Source organism: Dreissena polymorpha, chromosome 4, assembly GCF_020536995.1.
Source record: "Dreissena polymorpha isolate Duluth1 chromosome 4, UMN_Dpol_1.0, whole genome shotgun sequence".
Taxonomy (NCBI): domain Eukaryota; kingdom Metazoa; phylum Mollusca; class Bivalvia; order Myida; family Dreissenidae; genus Dreissena; species Dreissena polymorpha.
The window spans coordinates 67577281-67598208 of NC_068358.1; the positions used below are offsets into that span (position 1 = coordinate 67577281).

General features: G+C 34.6%; 3 protein-coding genes and 2 long non-coding RNA genes across 6 annotated transcripts in view; 2 read left to right on the forward strand and 3 right to left on the reverse strand.

The window, feature by feature from the left end:
* LOC127879100 (uncharacterized) overlaps nt 1–2144 on the reverse strand; it is a 70069-nt gene extending 67925 nt beyond the window's left edge. Inside the window, exon 1 of the mRNA XM_052425742.1 lies at nt 2063–2144. The gene's annotated coding sequence lies outside the window, so the exon portion shown is untranslated. The remainder of the gene's footprint in view (nt 1–2062) is intronic.
* Nucleotides 1–20928, reverse strand: part of LOC127879121 (uncharacterized) — a 135677-nt gene that overhangs the window by 75539 nt on the left and 39210 nt on the right. The window lies entirely within an intron of this gene.
* Nucleotides 4618–6118, forward strand: LOC127879117 (uncharacterized). Its single transcript, XM_052425793.1, has 2 exons — nt 4618–4791; nt 4970–6118. The coding sequence occupies exon 2, from the start codon at nt 4984–4986 to the stop codon at nt 5596–5598; it is 615 nt and encodes a 204-aa protein (XP_052281753.1). The 5' UTR covers nt 4618–4791; nt 4970–4983; the 3' UTR covers nt 5599–6118.
* LOC127879125 (uncharacterized) lies at nt 8357–20096 on the reverse strand. The gene is made up of 3 exons (XR_008048918.1): nt 19010–20096; nt 18476–18564; nt 8357–10473 (listed from the first exon to the last, which is right to left on the reverse strand). It is a non-coding gene; the product is annotated as an uncharacterized LOC127879125 (long non-coding RNA).
* The window catches only part of LOC127879108 (uncharacterized), a 34042-nt gene continuing 30948 nt past the window's right edge, over nt 17835–20928 (forward strand). Inside the window, exons 1-2 of one of the 2 annotated variants that reach the window (XM_052425773.1) lie at nt 17835–17851; nt 18491–18568. The gene's annotated coding sequence lies outside the window, so the exon portion shown is untranslated. Of the gene's footprint in view, nt 17852–18444; nt 18569–20928 lie in introns of those variants that run through there. The other variant, XM_052425772.1, reaches the window with a different exon arrangement.

The following is a 20928-nucleotide window of genomic DNA, read 5'->3' on the forward strand; positions in this document are numbered from 1 at the left end:
ACACACTCGACTCTGTGTATTATCATACACGCGTCAAATTAACTTCTGTGACATCCTGGCCTAGAGCATTTTTCAAAATCAGTGTCCTACAGAAGTGATATTTGTATACTTTGAAAAACTTCTTTAATCTTCCAGTGCTTTACCAATTATTGGTAACTGTTAAGAGTGTTAACAAGGTTTTACTATAGCCATATAAGAAAAAATGCCCCACCCCCTGGAGGCCAGGTTTTTCAACCAACCTGCATAATTTTGTAACTCCTCCAAGATATTATTGGGATGAATCTTCTGACAAAGTTTCATGAAGATCAGACAATAAATGTGGTCTCTAGAATGTTAACAAGGTTTTACTATAGCCATATCAGGAAAAATGCCCCGCAGCCATGTCTTTCAAGCAAACATAACCATTATTTCCAACTCATCCAAGATATCATTGAGACCAACCTTTTAACCAAATTTCATGAAGATTGGACAATAACTGTGGCCTCTTGAGTGTTAACAAAGTTTTACTAAATCCATGTAGGGAAAAATGCCCCGCCACTTGGTGGCCATGTTTTTAAAGCAACCGAAACCATTTTCAAACCAGGGTGCGGGGCATTTTTCCTTATATGGACTTATGAATCTTCATGAAACTTTGTCAGAATATTTGTTTGAACGATATTTTGGATGTGTATGAAAATGGTTCTGGTCTGTTGAAAAACATTGCTGCCAGGGTGTTCACTAGTCAAGAAATTTGGTAAGAACTTTTTGTTCTATTGACATCTTGGGCTGCACAGAACAGGGCAGTTCCTTTGAATCTCAGGTGAGCGACTCTAATTGAAGAAAACAAACAGCGTGAAAAACAAAACCAGCCGACAATATTTGCGGCGATTTTCAATAATGACAATTAAATAATAATTGGGGGAAAAATAATGAAGATCTAACAGTTACTTAATTAGCAAGTCATTAATTTATGTTCATTAAAATATATTAATGCAATGTTTAATGCAATGTTGAATGATGGTCTGGAAAGTTATGTTCCATTTGTAAAACCTTCTGTTGCCCATAATACTTACGGGATCATCAGAGTGACTTAAACACTGTTTTGAATGTGTATTTGTTCAAATGAAATATTGCAAAAGAATCCTTATTTTTAAAAAAACAAGCGATGTGTTTGTGAAACACTATGTCCCCATATATTATGACCTTTGACCTTGAAGGATGACCTTGACCTTTCATCACTCAAAATGTGCAGCTCCATGAGATACACATGCATGCATGTCAAATATCAAGTTGCTAGCTTCAATATTGCAAGTGACATTAAATGAGCAATTTTGACCCATATATTTGACCTTGAAGGATGACCTTGACCTTTCACCACTCTCCATGACATACACATGCATGATAGAAGGTCACCGTGTTGTAATGGATATGGTGTCCGCCTAGCGACCGGGAGGTCACGGGTTCGATCCCCACAGTGAGAGCGTTCTTTAGATCTCCCCCAAAGACACCAAGTACTGGTTCTAGGCCCAGGAAATGGACTCGAAAGTGTTTATATAAGCCATAGGCTTTCAATGCAATCAAGCTAAAATAAATAGGTTTAACCTATACACATGAATGCCAAATATCAAGTTTCTGGAGCTGAGATACACCTGCATGCCAAATATCAAGTTGCTATCTTTAATATTACAAAAGTTATGGCAAATATTAAAGTTGGGGCAAACAAACAAACCAACAGACAGGGCAAAAACAATATGTCCCCCACTATAGTTGGGGGACATAAAAATCTGGTAACCACTGACTTACAAGCCTGGACCCTGGTAGTCCATATAAACGGTCTCCCAGAGCCTTTGATTATTTTTGCTATGGCGGCTCTCAGCTAACCATTGGGTAATAAAGCTGTGAGTTGAATTATTGCAACTAGGACACAGGTAATCGTGTGTAAGTCGTCAGCAACGTGGTAAACTTTTCCTTTATTAAAATGTTACTGTAGTATAAAAATACAACTCATTAATTAATCTGATTGGAAGCATTTCATAGCTTTTATATGATGTAAAACACAAGAAGTCTATTATCAACAGCATACCTTTATTGTTTGTTTTGCCATTAGTTTGAAGCACACTTCCGTTTTTGCGCATTAGTTTTCGCGGCAATATGCCACAGTCTCGTGTACTCAGTCAAGAGCACGATTTTGATTGGTTGATACTCTAGGTGACGTTTCCAAGAATGGTGTAAAAATCGACATCATTTAATTGCGAGCGGCAATTCTTGAATTGTGCGACGCGGTGTCATATAGAATAACTTTTTTTTAGTCAACGCAGAATAAGAAAATCGCCATATTTTGAAAGCATTCAACGATATTTGAAAAAGCATCGAACAAATAAGCATAAAATAATTACAGAGTTCACATTAATTAGTTTGTGAACTTTTTGGGCTATAATTAAGTATTGTGAAATATATTATGCAATATTAAAGGCCCATATAAAGTTATAGAAAAACTATGAATGTTTCTTCCATCCCTCTTAAAAAATTCCAACAGCAACATATTTGGTTTCGTAGAGATGAAAATAATATAGTTAAAAAAGGACCTCGTATCGTAAAAATCATTGACCGGATCATCGGAACCGTTTTTTTTTTAAATTTAAACCTTTTTTAAAGCTCGATTGCACAACAAACTTGAGACTTATATGAAACGCTCTCGAGTCCGTTTCCTTGGTGTCTATGGGGGAGATCTAAAGAACGCCCCCACAGTGGGGATCGACCCCGTGACCTCGCGATCGCGGGCACCATATCCACTACGGAACGGCGACCGGAACCGTTTTAACCTTACTCTTTTCAATATAGACTATTGTTATCATTCAAAATTTCAGTAATGACCAGCATACAATGCGTACAGTTAGGTTATTTTGTACATGCAAATGTCTGTCCAAATAATTGTACGATTACCTGGGGACCTGTACGTGCAATGTGTTTTTGTGCTACAGGTCCGTCTAAATTAACACTTATTATAGAGTCAAGTATAAACTTTATAATACATGTATAATTAATCCATGCATATGCGAACGGGCTGTTGCACTAAGCGCAATTCTAACGCTAAAGCAGATGACTTCTATGGAGCATACTGTATGCTTAAGAACATGACTTTGCGAAGCACCCTGAGTGTTTGCTAAAGTGGTTGACTTTAATAAGTTACACTAGGTACATGCTAAAGTCGATTACTCCATAGATGCACGCTGTGTGTTTGCTTAAGTGGTTCACTTCATTGAATCACTCTAGGTGTATGCTAAGGTGTTTCGACTTCATTGAAGCACGCTAGGTACATGCTAAAGTGGATGTCTTCACTGTAACACGCTAGGTGTATGCTAAAGTGTATGACTTCATTGACGAACGCTAGGTGTATGCTGAAGTGGATGTCTTCATTGAAGCACGCTAGGTGTATGCTAAAGTGGATGACGCCATTGAAGCACGCTATGTGTATGCTAAAGTGGATGTCTTCATTGAAGCACGTTAGGTGTATGCTAAAGTGGATGACTTTATTGAAGCACGCTAGGTGTATGCTAAAGTGGGTAGCTTCATGGAAGCGCGCTAGGTGTATGCTAAAGTTGATGACTTCATTGAAGCACACTAGGTGCATGCTAAAGTGCTTGACTTTATTGAAGCACACTAGGTGTATGCTAAATTGGATACCTTCATTGACGCACACTATATGTATGCTAAAGTAGTTTATTTAATGACAGCACATTAGGTATTATTTTGCTAACGTATATGCATTCAGTTGGGCACAATTGGTGCATGTTAAAGTGGTTGACTTCATTGAAGCACATTTGGTGTACGCTGAAGTGGTTGAAAGTGGATGCCTTCACTGTACGTGAATTTTAGTTGTTATGTACCGGAACTACATTGCCTCAAAGCTAAAAACGTGCACTTAAATGTTAAAGCGAAAGGAACTTATTAAAATTAATTGTTGCATTAGGCATAATTGATTAAAGAAGCACTCCTATAGGTGTCACTTTTGGATATTATGAAACAATTGACCTGCCTCTTACTCACCGTGCTGAACTCTGAAGAATGTAAGCCTCGCTTTGTCAGAGATACAACAACCCGAAAGAAATTACTTGGAGATATTGGTATGTGACATAGGAGGTAAAAACAAAGTGTGTTTGAATAGTAAATACCGTAAAGAGCAGCAAAATCAAGCACGGTTCTATGGTGTGGCAATCAAAACAATATTCACTTTATTGTCCGCCCTATTTTACACTTGTCAAAATGAAATAAAAATAAGTAGTACCGGGTATGTGTACATTTATTTAAATAATAATACATGTACAAAAGACCATGGGTTATTCATTCGTAAACTAAATATTTGTCTTCTGTAAAGCGGTTTTAACTTCCAATTTTGCATAATTTCCGCAATATGAATTCGTTATTCTATTCGTCTTGGATAAATAGACAGGAACAACATGTCTTGTTTAACTGTAAAATTTAACGCTCTTTTAGTCGGAAGTTGGGTTTCACGTCCATTGGCCGCTTCTCGGTACGTGAATGCGCGTCGGTAGTCATACACATTTTTCAGTGACAAGACAAGTGTAATGCCATTGAAATCGGGTAGATAGCGACCGGTACGATGTTTATATACGCAATAATAATAATAGCTTGCGTTATCCTGATAACGATTGACTAACCACCGATATTTGGCATTGCTACGATAACAAAACGTTCGATTTAAAGAGGAAGATTAGAACGGCATGATAGAAGAAGAAGTTAAATTATCGTTTATATATTATATCATTGGAATATCTTAATAAGACCGATTTGGTGAGCAATTTTAATTTTTAACGAGTTTAATTTAATATAAAAATTGCATGAATTTATAGGCATTCAATCGAACGTTCTGCCAAGTGATTGTTCGTCTAGGAGACTTTAATGTTGACAATTAAAGCTTTGTAAAAAAAAACTCACACCTTTTTGTATCAAATGAGCATCGCTTTTGTAGGTTGCATCAGAAGAATGCGCTTTGTATTTCCGGTACTCGTTTTGGGAGCTGTCGTCATTGCATCCGACGAGTTAACTCGTACGACAGATGGCGAATGGGCGTACGAGTTGTACGATGGACAAAAATTCACGATAGATTGTCGGTCAGCACTCAACATAAGTGCGCTAACATCACCTACGATCGTCTGGAAACGTTATGCGAACGATCAAATGGTTGATATCCAGAGTAGCGACGCGGCATTTACAATGATAGACTTCACGCTTCTAATCAATGAGATTAAACCGGAACTCTATGGTGTGTACATGTGCGAAGTCCGCAATTCTGGAGACGACAGCAAGGATAAGGGTGTGTTCGGGATCAACTTGCACCGAGCCAGGTACCACACGCTTGGGGAGAAGTACCGTCGTAACCTGATAGTCGCCGTGGTCGCCGCCGTTGTCTTCCTCGTCCCGTTGGTCGGCTCGTGCCTCGTGCACTACTTCCGCTGGGAGACGCGACACATGAAGTCCGAAAAGAGCCGATACTACGGTGGCTACAAAATGTCGAAAAACGGCCTGGGCTCCAGTGTCCAGTCGCCTGATGGGATTGGTGCCTACGACAACCCTGTAGGCGATGACACGAAACTGTGAACAAAAGATGGCATAAAGGATTCTCATAAACATGAACTCATATACACACCAATATATTGTTTGCTGTTTTTTATAGTATTTTGTACGGGCATATATGTGCGATTTTTTTGTATAACAAAACAATTCGATTTTATCATCTTTATATGGAATCATGTATGAATGTTAGATTTTGTGGAAAGATGTTCCGTTAGGGCCACTAGTTGTTTCGACCTCATGAATGGCACGCACGAGAACGAGTGAAAGGAAGGAATTCATGGACCGATAACGCAAGATTGTGCTGCAATATCAATATTCTGATTCGACGTAGTGATCTCGTTTTTTTCTGCGTAATTTCAAGTTATTGCCCTTTTTGTCCACAAAACGAACACAAATAATGCGAGATAACACATTAATTGTTATAATTGCACGTCGCACTCTCGTCATTTTAGCTTTTTTGAATCGCCATTTTCATCCTGTTAACACAACTCTTTATACCTTGATTTAACACTTCAGACTCTGGATAATAAACAAGAAAATACTATTTTATGTGACTGAGCTTAGAATTCCTGTTAGGGCCATCGCCTATGAATGAAACGTTTATAAAGTCGATACTCGACAGTAAGATGACGATAACGTAACACTGCGATGACAGTACCTCGACAACACGACACCACGATGATGATATAGCGACCGTTCGATTACGATAACGTGACAGTATGATGGCAATAACACAACAGTACGATGATGATAAAACAAAACACGTGTAATCCCTTTTGTACGGTTTCTTTATCTGTATGTTGCTGTCTTTCTATCGTCAAGGAATTGTTATGTTATTGCCATGGTACTGTCGTGTTATTGTCATCGTACTGTTGCGTTATATAGATAGATGTTTATTCAGGAAAAAAGGCAATATGCCCATCATTCCGCATGCAACACATGACAAAGAAATATACAACCGGTTAATGGTGAGATATGTTGCATCATGTTAGATATCTGCATATATATATGGGGAGATATAGATACATCAGCATGTAGTTTTGATTGTGAAAATGCAATAAAAAGATAAATAAATAAATAAACGTTTGGAAGCAATGGAAGGAAAAAATATATAGCGTGTATTTGTCTTAGACCAGGGTTATTGGGTTATAGTAATTGTAGAGTTATTTATCGACTTTATAATTAATCCATGCATATGCGATGACATTAGAAGGATTTCGCACTTGGCGCAATTCTAATGAATGCAAAAGTAGATGGCTTCTTTGAAGCGCAGTTTCTGTATGCTGAAGCACATGCCTTCACGAAGCACGCCGAATGTTTGCTAAAGTGGTTTACTTCAATAAATCACACTAGGTGCATGTGTATGCTAAGTGGATTACTCCACAGAAGCACTCAGTGTGTTTGCTAAACTGGTTGACTTAATGTGTCTGCTATAGTTAATGTCTCAATTAAAGCACGCAATGTGAATGCTAAAGTGATTTACTTTATGATCAAACACTATGTGTATGCTAATATGGATGATTTCATTGAAGCATACTAGATAAATGCTAAAGTAGTTTACTTTATGAAATCACACTAGGTGTTTGCTTAAGTGGATGACTTCCTTGAAGCAAACTATGTGTCTGCTTAAGTGGATGACTTCATTGAAGCGAACAAGGTGTATGCTAAAATGGATGACACCATTGAAGCACACTAGCTTTATGCTTAAGTACTAGAATTCGTTGGAACGCACTAGGTGTATGATAAAGTGGATGCCTTTATTGAAGTACACTAGGTGTTTGCTAAAGTGGATGCCGTCAATGTCAACCGCTCTAGTAGGCAACTTGAAACAAACACACATGGTCAGAGCAATGCTGGCAGATTTAAAACATGCATACAAAGAGAAAGATATTGTGATTCACTTTCGTAAAATTAAGCCCAACTGAAGACACCCAATGATATGCAACTTGAAAAAAACAACGCACTCTTACTACGGATGGTCACTAAAAACAAGCATACCTGACTAGAGTTTATGAGTTGTCAACCAAACACACTTGACCACATCTATAATTTTCCATTTGAAACAAGCGCAGATATGGGGCGTTTGAAAAAAATAATAACTGGCAATAGCTTTGACCAATCGCTTGAAACAAGCACACCTGATGAGTCGGTTGCAACAGCACTCCTGATGAGTCACTTGAAAAATGCACACTCGATGAGTCGCTTGAAAAAAGCACACTTAATGAATCGCTTAAAAAAGAACACCTGCTGAGTCGCTTGAAACAAGCACACCTGATGAGTCGATGGAAACAAGCATACATGATGAGTCGATGGAAACAAGCACACATGATGAGTCGATTGAAACAACATACCTGACGAGTCGATGAAAACAAGCATACCTGATGAGTCGATTGAAACAAGCACACCTGATGTGTCGCTTAAAAAAACACCCGATGGGTCGCTTGAAACAAGTACACCTGATGAGTCGATAGAAACAAGCACATCTGATGAATCGATTGAAACAAGTATCGTACGTGCTTTTACTTGTTATTTCAATATCCTTGAAGTTTTCATTATTTCCATCTAGTGTAATCGGTAACGGGATCTTTATTTACGTACGATACATTATTTAGTTCTTAACAGTTAATTATTCTGTCCATTACGGTCTTAGTGAATGTTGTATTTGTAGTGTTTCATTTTCAGTTAGCATTAAATGTTACCATTCTTCATTTTATGCAAATTAGCGTTAAGCGCTAATATTCTATAATCCATAATAGATGTAAATAATCAAGGAAGTCGACAGTGTAAACAGCCCATTTTATTCTCTGTAATATCCGAAAAAACACTGTGGTGAGTCCCCCGCAGTGTTTTCTTAAATATTCTTCCAGATGCAACTTTCTGAAACCTGATCAGACTTTTCCTAATACGTTACTCACGTGATCCTATGTGGTCTCACGTGGTACGCTGATTCACCTACTTTTTATATTTGTTCGGGTCAAAGTTGTTAACCCTTGGTCATGGAACTTTCCAGAAGTTTCTATTGCTTACGTTTGCGTTCTTGATTTGGTAAACAATTTAGATTGGAATGTGCTATTCTTTGTTAGCTTAGTAAGCTGTTTTCTTATAGTACATCAATATGATAGAGTTTGTAGCTCACCTGGCACAAAAAGTATTCCGGTGTGGCTTTGTGAAAACTGGGCTTAAAAATGCGCAATTCTTTAAGTATTTCTAACAATGTACAATAGTTATTCTAAACAATATGCAATAGTTATTTTAAACAATATGCACTAGTTATTTTAAACAATATGCAATAATTATTTTAAAATTTTGTTAATTGAAATTAATTAAAACTTTATTAATTATGATTAATTAAAATTATTAAATAAGTTAAAGTGAAAATTTAAATATTACAAATATTTCATAAGATTGTGATTTTAATTGGATTACATCTTCCCCTCCTTCTTTTTAATTAGAATTCCTATTCTAATATATGGGCTGTTTAAATTTAACTGCTGTTGAAAACAATCCCAGAACATTTAACTGTATAATATTAAAGCATGCATACATGAATCTAACATATTTAACAACAATCGAAATAGATGTAATATATAGATAATAGAAAAAAGAATTCGTAAACACACTAGGCATTAATCGTAAATGAAAATACAACAACTCTAAATGTACACTCCGCCTGAAGTGTCTATAACAAAACAACAAATATAAACAGGGTTTCAAATAAACTATATTAGAGAATCAATACTTAGATCATTATTTGAAACATCAATAAGACAAAGATCAAGTACAACGTAATTGAAATGCACAATAATGACAAAGCAGTCTATATACATGTTAGTATTTGTTGGAAAACAAAAGAATTATCAAGTATTATTTATACAATTGAAAAGTTTGTAAGTTAATGTTTAGCATAGGTGACTTTAATAGTCACATTTAGTTATACATTTTTATGTTTAGTATGTTCATTTGGGTTCCAACATATACTGAGCTATTAGTTTCCAGTTGAAACATTTTACAGCATGGAGACATAATTTACAAATTTTGAATCCGTTTTGTATAGTGTCATAGGAGCAGAAGATATGATGGGGTGTATGGCAACAAGGGGTTCGACTTAAGAATAAATGAACAAGAGGATCAAGTTTTTTGAATTTTGGACGACAATGTTTCAGCGAAGCATGACAAACTCGACAATATGTGTTGTCAAAATCGATAGGGATCGATTGGCATTTAAGGGATTGTTTGTAAAGGCGAAAATGTTGAGTCATTAATTTATTGATTTGTTTAAGATCTGCATTTAAGATGTCTGTAATGGAAAAATTGTATAATGAGGGAGGTAGAAATTTTGATTGAAGAAATCTTTTGTGGGCTATTATGGATCTTTGGGATTTTGAACCGAACCTTAAAATAATTGTTTGGCAGATTTGAAAATTTAGGGGGTGGATTTCATAAAGTAGATGGTCGAGCATTTGAAGATAGAGTATATTTAGTCTATAGCAAAAATTAAGCTTGAAAATGAAATGTTAGGATTATTTAACATGTGGGTAAATAGTAACTTTTTAGTGCGTCTATGGATTTTTCTTAATTTGGGAAAAGTATTTAAAAAGTATTTTATGTGATGCAGTTGATGGTGATCTAAAGGGAGGGAAATGTATAAATTACTAGAAGAGTTGCCATTGTATTTAAATAATAACTTGAAATAATTAGAGAACAATATAAAAAATGAAATGTTAATAACAATATCCATTTTATGAAAATAATGAAATGTAAAATTGACAATAGGGAACCAAAAATGTAACGATAAAATGATATTATATATACAATAGAGTATCAATGAAAATACAAATTTAAGAACACAATTATGAAATACACACTATATTTATATGAATGATGTATTGTCGTGTGCGCCTGAAATGAGAACAGCGAAAGTATATAAAAAAAATTTTGAAGTATGTATGTAATGAATAAAATCAAAGTATGTAACGATTGACATCTAATATGAGAAAACATGTAAAATGTAGTATTTAATAATGAAGATTAAATTAAATCATTTCAATAATCTTCAAAGTATTTATAATGGTTAAATGGGAAAAAAAATGAAATATAACATTGAATAATTGACGTCAGAGTTGAAATCCATGCAAAATTTGACATCAGTTATAACATATTCAAATATGATGATGACAAACTGATAACTAATGCAATTCCACTAATGCTATTCCATTTTTTTTTTTTTTTTTTTTTTTTTTTTTTTTTTTTTTTTTTTGGAAGTTCGTTTATGTACGTTCCTTAATTCCGTTATGGACCAAGAATAGTTCAGTGTGATAGTTTGTGTTGAGCATTTGTCGAAGTTTGATGTACTGATAAATGCCAATTGACAGAGCAGATGGTATTTCCATTATTATATCCCCTGTAGCGTTCCGAAACGAAATTTCCGTAGTGTTAATGAGCAGTTTTGGAAACAATCCAAAGCGTATGCTGTTTATGTTCAGGGTGACAGGTAAGTCAATGATCCATTCTGATCGACAAGAAACCGAACTGACGATGTTGATATCAATACAATTTAAACCATTTGATACATGTAAAATCAAAAGAGTGCCACGTTGTCGTTTGAATATTTGCAATTTGCGAAGGATTGTTATTAGCAAGAGAACGTGAATCATGGCCAGAAAGACAAGGAAATGTTCATATTTCAGAGACTCATTAAGACTGTTGGTAAATTCCTGAAGTGGTGATAGCGTGGTGGGATTGTCGTATTTAAGATGTTGTGCCGCTGTTGGTTTTATTAGTGTAATTGCAGTTAATAGAATGCGAATTTTTCGTGAAAGAAATATCAACATGAGCGTGTTTCCGATTGTGAGTAATATACCTATGATTGAAATTATATCAAAAGTGGATAAACCTGATTCAATTGAGATTTCACCGTTAAGCATTGCTTCTGTTAGGCTATGGTACACAATTTGGTTTTTCTTTGCTCTTTTCACAAAGGTTTGCATGTCAATTTCTAATTTGTGCGACCGAGTTAGTATATCCTGTGTGTTTTGATCGAAGGTTTTAAATACCGGTAATAATACATTTATTGGATCATTGTACGAAATGTTTTTCATCAATTTATCCAAAACCGTATTATTAAAAAATTGTTGGAGTAACGGTAAGTTAATTGGATATATTTGGTCGACAGTAGTATCGTTTGTCAAACATTTTGTGAATTGCTCATCAATACGTTGACTTTTTGAGACTAGTTTACATGCACATGGTACATCGATAATGCAGTACTTACAATCATCTATTGTTTTAGAACGATTTACACATTCCAATTTTAAATTTGATTGCATGTATGCAAGTACCTTAGAACTATTTAAAATTCTCAGCTCTGGTTTCAAGACGTTTCTTACTATCTTATATTCACATATATCTTTCGTTTTTGCATTGTCCCCGTGTTTCAAGAGTTCTACGAAACAATTCGTATTGAAATCGATTTCAAATATAACATTATGTTTACATAAAATTTTTGAACCTGCTGTCAAACAGTCTCTCAAGAATGATTCATCAAGAAAAGTGAATAATAGGTTTTTCCCATTATAAATTAAATACCGCGGTTTTGATGTGAATTCATTAGCATCTTTGTTTTTTATATCATTGTCAAGAGGAATTGGAAAGAAATTTAATTCATAAATTTCGTTATCCAAACTGTTTGTCAGTGGAAACAATACCATTATGTATATCGAATTATTGTTGCGTCCATAAATAAATTCAGCATGATTGTAGTAGAATGCCAATTCAGTGCTGACCAATTTATGAGTCGGATAGTTGATTTTTAACGACGAAGCTATTTCTGTTAACGTTTGGGACATTAGTTCGGGGTTTATTATATGAATCGATAATTTACGATTGCTCAGTGATTCAATTCCTATGGCTAGCCTATCAAACTGTGACCTTATTTTGATCATTTTATCATTTACATCTAGTATTAACTTTTCAGCAGTTGTATGTTTATTTGACATAGATTCCATTTCGTCCACAATTTTATGCCTGACTGCTGAAGCATTCGCAACGAATTCATCGAATAATTTCATATGCTCGTGAACATTAGTTGCAAATGATGCCATTTCGCCGAATTCGTGCGTAAATGTGTTTGTTAAGAGATTAACTCTTTGTGCCAATTTGTTTGCATGATCGCGTAATCGATTAAGTTGTGACGTTGTTGCAATGCCAAAAAGAGTTGAACCTAATTGTCCTATAAAGGGAAGTAAGGGTTGTGACTCACGTGTCTTCCGTTTATCTGAGATTGTAGGAATCATGCTACGAAATTTGTGTAACAAAGATTGTATATCATGTTCCATTAAAATCCTTAGAGTGTTGAATTCGACGCTAATGGTACATCCTTTTTCGTAGAAATAAGTGTCTCTACACAATGAATAATTTCTACCGATGTCACTATTGAATTGATAGTCCGGCATATCAAATCGAAAAGTATGCGTCCATTCATTATTCACGAAGTTTATTGTTTTTGGATCTGAGAACTTAACGCCATGGTTCATCAGCAATTGTTCGCTGTGTGCTCCCACAAGTGACAGGAAAAGTATAATGAATCGTGTGACCAACATCTTGCCTAAAAGAAAAAAATAACAGTTAATTTGTTTATCATTTTACCGTTTTCTTTTGTGATTTTTCTTTAGAGATTTGTTTATATAAAATTGTTTAATAAGTGCTTCTGATGTGTCTTCGTCATTTGCCCAACTGTTCTTATACTTTTTGTTTGTCCATTTTATCAAATATTGTCTTTGATTATCCTTAATTCTGGTTTTTAAAATTTTGTCAGCTTTGTACCATTTCTTGTTTGAATTTTTTGGTGGAATATCATTTTGATTTATTGTATTTTGTTTGTCAATTGCCGTTATATTTGGTTGTGTATTGTCGGTAACGGTTTGCGGATTGTTTTGATTTTCTGTGTTGTCATTAGTTTCTTTTTCATGGAATTTGAATGTTTGAGATAAATCACGTAAATCCTTTTCATCATGGTATCTTCTTAATCTGTTGATATTAACCGGAACTTTTAATTCTTTGTTTGAATATCGTTCTCTCAAAATATATGTGCCATTTTGTAATATTTTGGTTATGTAATAGGGTTGCTCTGAAAATTTTCGAAACAATTTTCTGGATTTATTTAAAGGTACTTTTTCTTGTTTAATAAAAACAAGATCTCCTAATTTAAATGGACGTATTGCAGTTTTGCGATTGTAAAACTTACGCATAACGTCACGAGAATTATTTATGTTTTCTTGTGTGATATTCCATATAAGTTTAAATCTTTGTTTCAATTCCTCAACATAAGTGTTTATTGAAGGGTTGGTATTAATTGGTGGAAATAATTCGGAAGTGATGGGTTTATTCATATGTCGGCCGAAAAGAATGTAGTACGGAGAGTATTGTGTCGTTTTCGGACATACTGTTGAATTATAGGCTAATTGGACACTGGAAAGCTTATCAGGCCATTCGCTTTCGTCTTTTAACGATGTACGTAGTATTGAGAGTAATGTAGAGTGTACCCGTTCTACCATTCCGTTACTCATTGGGTGATAAGATGAAGTTCGATGCCTCTTTATTTGAAAGAATTTATAAAGAACATCCATTATACCACTTAAGAAGTTTTGTCCTCGGTCAGATGTGATACGTTTGGGCGGTCCAAATATTGCAAATACTTTATGATAAAGTTGTTCTGCGATTTCAATAGTGTTTTGCGTTTTTAATGGTATAAATAGTGCGAATTTTGAAAATGCGCATATAACGCTTAAAACATATTTATATTCTTTGCTCTGTTTTGCTACCGTAACAATGTCGATGTGTAACATGTCAAATGGTGCGCTTGCAATAAAAGGTTCTTGTAATGGATATGGTTTATAATTGTGATCTCTTTTAAATATTTGACAGTTTTTACAAGATTGAACATAATCTTTAACTGCTTGATACATTTTTGGAAAGTAATAAAAAGTTTTGAGGGTTGCAAACATTCTATCAACACCACAGTGACCATTTAAATCATGAAAACTGTAGAGTATTTCACTTCTTAATGACTCAGGTAAAGCTAATTGTTTAATTAAAGTTTTTTCAGTTTGATGTTTCTTAGATCTTGGTTCGTAAAATGAAACAGAACATTGTCAACTATTTCGTATTGGGTGCTTATATATGGAATTCGTTTTGCTGAGTCTTTATCATCAGGTAAATGACCGTTCTTTAAAAATGCATAAATGTCGCCGAAGTCTTTTGATGTAGCTTGTAAGTTTATAATGTCTAGTTGATTAGTTGTTAAGTGCGCGTGTTGTTTGCGGTCATTGACTGTCTGGAGTTGTGAACCAGGTATGTGATCATTATCTGAGATAACACTGTTGTCAGGTGGAATGGTGCTAAGTTGATTGTCAGCGGAGATAATTGGTTGATGATTGGTGGGTGTTGTGTTGATTGTTTGTTTTCGCATTTTTCTTGTGAGAATGTTAACCTGGGAGCAATGATTATTTTGCGTTACTTGTATTGGTGCCAAGGTTTGTGGAGGTGTTAAAGGTGCGTTATTATTGGAAAGTGTATGTATGTTTTCCTTGGATTTAACGTGGGTGTCTGATTGAGAATAGTTAATTCTACTAAGGTAATCGCTCGGATTTGTCTTGCCAGTTTTATAAATGATTTCATGATCATAATTTTCTAGTTCTAAAGCCCATCTATATAGTCTGTCATTTGAGTGTTTTGCTGTATGCAAAAATGTTAAAGCTTTATTGTCTGTTATAATTTTGACATGTATATTTGATATATAGACTCTACATTCTTTCAAAGCGTAAATGATTGCTAATAATTCCAGTTCACAACTACTGTAACGTTTTTCGTTATCTTTTAAAGCACGACCCCCATATAAAATAACATGATGACGTTTTGGAGAATCTTCCTGACATAAAATGAATCCTACTGCGGAGGTACTAGCATCTGTATAAATAGTGAATTCTTGATTAAAATCTGGTAATCGTAAAATTGGTTTTGCCATTAATGCCCGTTTTAAATAATTAAAACTTTTGTCATGTTCCTCGGTCCATTTGAATATGGTATCTTTCTTAAGTAATCTATTTAACGGGGCGACAATGTGTGAGTAGTCTTTTATAAACCGTTTTAAGAAATTTGTCATGCCTAAAAAACTCTTTAATCCCTTTTGATTATTAGGAATTTGGAATTCGTTAATTATTTTCAATTTGTCAGGGTCCATTTGAATAGTGTTTCCTTCAAATACTGTGCCTAGAAATGTAATTCGTTTTTGTGCGAAATGACTCTTTTTAAGATTTATTACTAAACCAGCTTCTTTTAGATTATGTAAAAATTGAGAAAGTTCTTTGATGTGGGTTTCAATATTGTCACTCATAAGTATACAGTCATTCAGAAAAAATAGAAGGTTTTTGAAATTGAATTCTCCTAATATTTTTGAAAGATACAATGACCAATAAAAAGGAGAATTGCATAAACCATAAGGAAGGACGTTAAATTGAAAACATCGTCCTGTTGGTGAATTAAATGCAGTATACTTTTTAGAATTTTCGGCCATGGGTAGATTAAGAAATGCTTGTTTTATGTCTATTTTAGTAAAGATAGTTGGCTTTTTTTCTGCGATCATATTTTGAACATCTACAATTGTAGGCATTTGATAATACATTTTCTTCGAAATTTTATTTAACAGTCGGTAATCAATGCATAACCTATATAATTGTTTATTTTCTTGTTGGTCTTCTGGTGAAATATCGTCTGAATGTGTATGTTTTTTAACTAATACAATAGGACTACTCCAAATTGAAGTTGATGGTGAAATTATATTTTTATCTAGCATTTTCTGTAATTCATCTTCAATGATTTGTCTCGTTTTGGGGTTTACCGGATATGGTCTTGAACGTATAGGTATAGCATTCGGTATCAATTCGATGGAACATTCAAAATTTTTAACGGCGCCGACATCTGTTTCTGAATCACTAAAAATATCTTGATATTGCTTTAAGAGATCGAACAGTTGCTGATTATTCGCAAATTCTTTTCCTATTTTATTATGTAATATTTGTTCTTTTTCGGTTGTCGTCTTAACGTTTCCACTTTCGTTACATTTATCTAAATTATTAATGTCATATATTTCGTTTTCATTTAAAATATGTATTGAAGCTAAAATATCATATTTATTTATCATTTTTTCTGTATCCGAGTTATTGTAAATTGGAAATTGTATAGTTTTATTTTTGTTGTCTGTAATACATAAATCAAGTTCCATGATATTTGTTTCATCCATAATATGTAAATCTTTATTCAAAAAACATTCTTTTAATTGAACAGGTATCTTCTGAAATGAATGAGGTTTAAGTCTTATCTTTTTATTAGCTTGAATACAGTGAATTTCATTTGTTATAAAATTGGTTTTGCATGTAATATTATCTTTATTTATTTCAAGAGTATTAGTCTCAAAATTTAATTTTGCCTCGTATTGCGAAAAGAAGTCTACTCCTAGTATTGCATTATTCGTTAAGCCTTGTACTATGTAAAACGGGTGCTCAAAGCGCGTGTTGCCAATTAGCATTGGGAGGTTAATGACCCCTTCTACATTGTACGAATTATCAGAAATGGCTGTCTTGACATGGAGATTAGATGGTAGGCATTCGTTTCGCGAAATGTTTGTGGAGGCGAAGAATGATTTGCTGATTACAGACATACTACTGCCCGAATCCAAAAGAATGTTTGTTGGGACATCTGCAATTGTTCCTGGTAATGAATTATGAAAAAATGTGGATACTACCTTTAAAGCTAATATTTTACGTTTAGATTTAATACTTTGTTTTTGTTTATTTTGAGTTGTATGCGTACTTTTGTTAATTAAACCCTTTTTATTTATTTGTTCGTGTTTTACTTGGAATTTTGAATAATTTGCGTTGTTAAAATGGTACCTACTGCTCTGTCTTTTCCATCATTTTTTAGTTCGAAAACACATTGATTGGAAGTGATTGAATTGTTGGCAATTGTTGCATCGTTTATTGAATGCAAAACAGTTTCTACCCCCCCTACAAGAATCGTATCCGCATTTGGGGCAAATTTGGTTTTGTGCATTTTGTCTGTGTACTTGTAAACGTGGGTTAGATACGGATCTATCGACTATTCGCGGTCTTTGATAGTCTAACGGTACTGACATTCTATAATTTTGGTTTTGTCGTGGTTGAAATTGTTGATAACGGCTGTAAGGAACAGATGGCATTTGATTTGGAAACATATGTTGTTGAGCGTAAGAATTTTCTACCGGTATATTTGGTATTGGGGTTGACTGTAAAGCATTAATTTCCTTAATTTTGATGTCCGCTTTTAAGGTTTTAATCTCTTCCAATAACGTTTGAAATTTTGTGTCAATAGAATTGACTGAAAATGACAATGGTCATGTCACAGAGTTTACAGTATTTGGCCAGTTCTGACAGAGATTCTGGCTGTCTTAAAATAACATCTTTCTTAATACTGTCTCTTAATCCATTGACAAGCAAGCTTACGAGAACTTTTTCTTCTAAGCCTTGTACATCAGTAGAAATTTTTAATGCTCTCGAGATATAATCATCACATGATTCATTTTCTCTTTGTTTAATAGCAATTAGATGATAATCTAATTCTTTAGTCTGAAATCGTTTAGCAAGTGCTTTGGTGAGTTCTTGATAATTAGATTTAATATCTTCGGTTAGATTATTGTAAAAATTCTCTGCATTGTCGGACAGGTAAAATGGAAGAACATTAGCGTACTCACCCCTATCAATGTTATTCATGCTACAAAATTTCTAAAATTTTGCCAGAAACGCTGGTAAACTATCATAGTCTCTGCCTGTAAAGCATGCTAACTTAATTATGTTTGGCTTAAACATTGTACCTCTTGGGTCCGAAGTCTGTGCGGTATGGAAGTTTCTCACCGGTCGTTCCCCGTCTGCTGGAGAGTGGCCAGGTGCGGAAGGCGTCTGCCTACGTAAGTTAATATTGTCACTATTAGCACTTTGCGATGGAAAATTAGCACTATTAACACTAGGTGATGGGGTATTTAAGAAAAAGTTAGGTCTCTGCGAAATAACACTGGAAATTGGATCCTGTAGTCGTTCGTCGGGAAGGCACTGAACATTACCATATGGCGGTGGTACTGGGTCGTACCGGAAATTGGATAATGGCTCGAGCAGCGATTCCTTCGGCGGGTCCTGCGTTAATGGCTGGAGTGTTGTTTCTTGGGTTTCTTCGGTGTCTGATGCATCGGATTGTAATGGGTGACTTTGAAATGGGCTGTCATGTATTGTTACTCTTCTGATTGTTTTGATAGAATTTAATTGTTTATGAAAATCTGAACGTAATTGTTTTTTACGACGTTTTTCACTTGCAACAAAATCTTCGGGAGTTTGTAAATAAGGTTTTGACTCACTTGATGATTTTGGAGTGTCTTGTTTTGATATGGTAGTTGATGGTTGAAGTGGTTGCTCCGGAACTGTCGACTCGTCAGGTGGGGATGTTGGCGGCGTCAACTGTGGCGGTAGAGTGGCTGATAGGCGAGAACGTAAATTGTAGTAAGACATCTTGAAACATTTCTGACGATTTTTGTTGTGGAAAATGTTATTGTAAAGGAATTAAACTTTAGAACCTATTCTCCACCAGATATCGTACGTGCTTTTACTTGTTATTTCAATATCCTTGAAGTTTTCATTATTTCCATCTAGTGTAATCGGTAACGGGATCTTTATTTACGTACGATACATTATTTAGTTCTTAACAGTTAATTATTCTGTCCATTACGGTCTTAGTGAATGTTGTATTTGTAGTGTTTCATTTTCAGTTAGCATTAAATGTTACCATTCTTCATTTTATGCAAATTAGCGTTAAGCGCTAATATTCTATAATCCATAATAGATGTAAATAATCAAGGAAGTCGACAGTGTAAACAGCCCATTTTATTCTCTGTAATATCCGAAAAAACACTGTGGTGAGTCCCCCGCAGTGTTTTCTTAAATATTCTTCCAGATGCAACTTTCTGAAACCTGATCAGACTTTTCCTAATACGTTACTCACGTGATCCTATGTGGTCTCACGTGGTACGCTGATTCACCTACTTTTTATATTTGTTCGGGTCAAAGTTGTTAACCCTTGGTCATGGAACTTTCCAGAAGTTTCTATTGCTTACGTTTGCGTTCTTGATTTGGTAAACAATTTAGATTGGAATGTGCTATTCTTTGTTAGCTTAGTAAGCTGTTTTCTTATAGTACATCAATATGATAGAGTTTGTAGCTCACCTGGCACAAAAAGTATTCCGGTGTGGTTTTGTGAAAACTGGGCTTAAAAATGCGCAATTCTTTAAGTATTTCTAACAATGTACAATAGTTATTCTAAACAATATGCAATAGTTATTTTAAACAATATGCACTAGTTATTTTAAACAATATGCAATAATTATTTTAAAATTTTGTTAATTGAAATTAATTAAAACTTTATTAATTATGATTAATTAAAATTATTAAATAAGTTAAAGTGAAAATTTAAATATTACAAATATTTCATAACATTGTGATTTTAATTGGATTACACAAGCATACTTGATGAGTCGATGGAAACAAGCAAATCTGATGAGTCGCTTGAAACAAGCATACCTGATGAGTCGATGGGAACAAGCATACCTGATTAGTCGATTGAAACAAGCATACCTAATAAGTCACTTAAAATTAGCACACTTGATGAGTCGCTAGAAACAAGCACACCTGATGAGTCACTTGAAACAAGCACACCTGATGAGTCACTTGAAACAAATACACATCATGAGTAACTTTTAACAAGCACACTTGATAAGTCACTTGAAAAAAGTATATTAGAACGGCGATGTTAATGTCACTTGTGAAAGTAGATATATCGTTACACAACTGATCGACAGTCGTCTTATAAGAGCACACAGTAGCGCAGTCATAATATGTGGGAGGAAAGAACTAGAAAAAAATGATTTCAAGCCGAAATATTGATGCAAGAGTAAAACAACACACAGAAATATGCATAGTGGAAATGAGCATTTTTATAAGTAATGAGAAACAGAACATTAAACAAAATGTTTGCAATGCTAAAATTTTGAATGAGGCTGGATGTATGCTTTCTTCAGGAATTGTTATTTCAAGTAAAAATACACACTCATTTAAAGCTGTATGGCTGAGAGAACACATCCGTGTGATCTTGGGCTCTGTGGTTTATACCTTCGATACATGTAACGGTAGGTTCGAATCGCCATTAGAGCCACGTTTTCCAGCTTTTCGTGATACTAGCCATCGACGCGTGACCAGCTAAGATTTTGTACTTCAATACATAAAA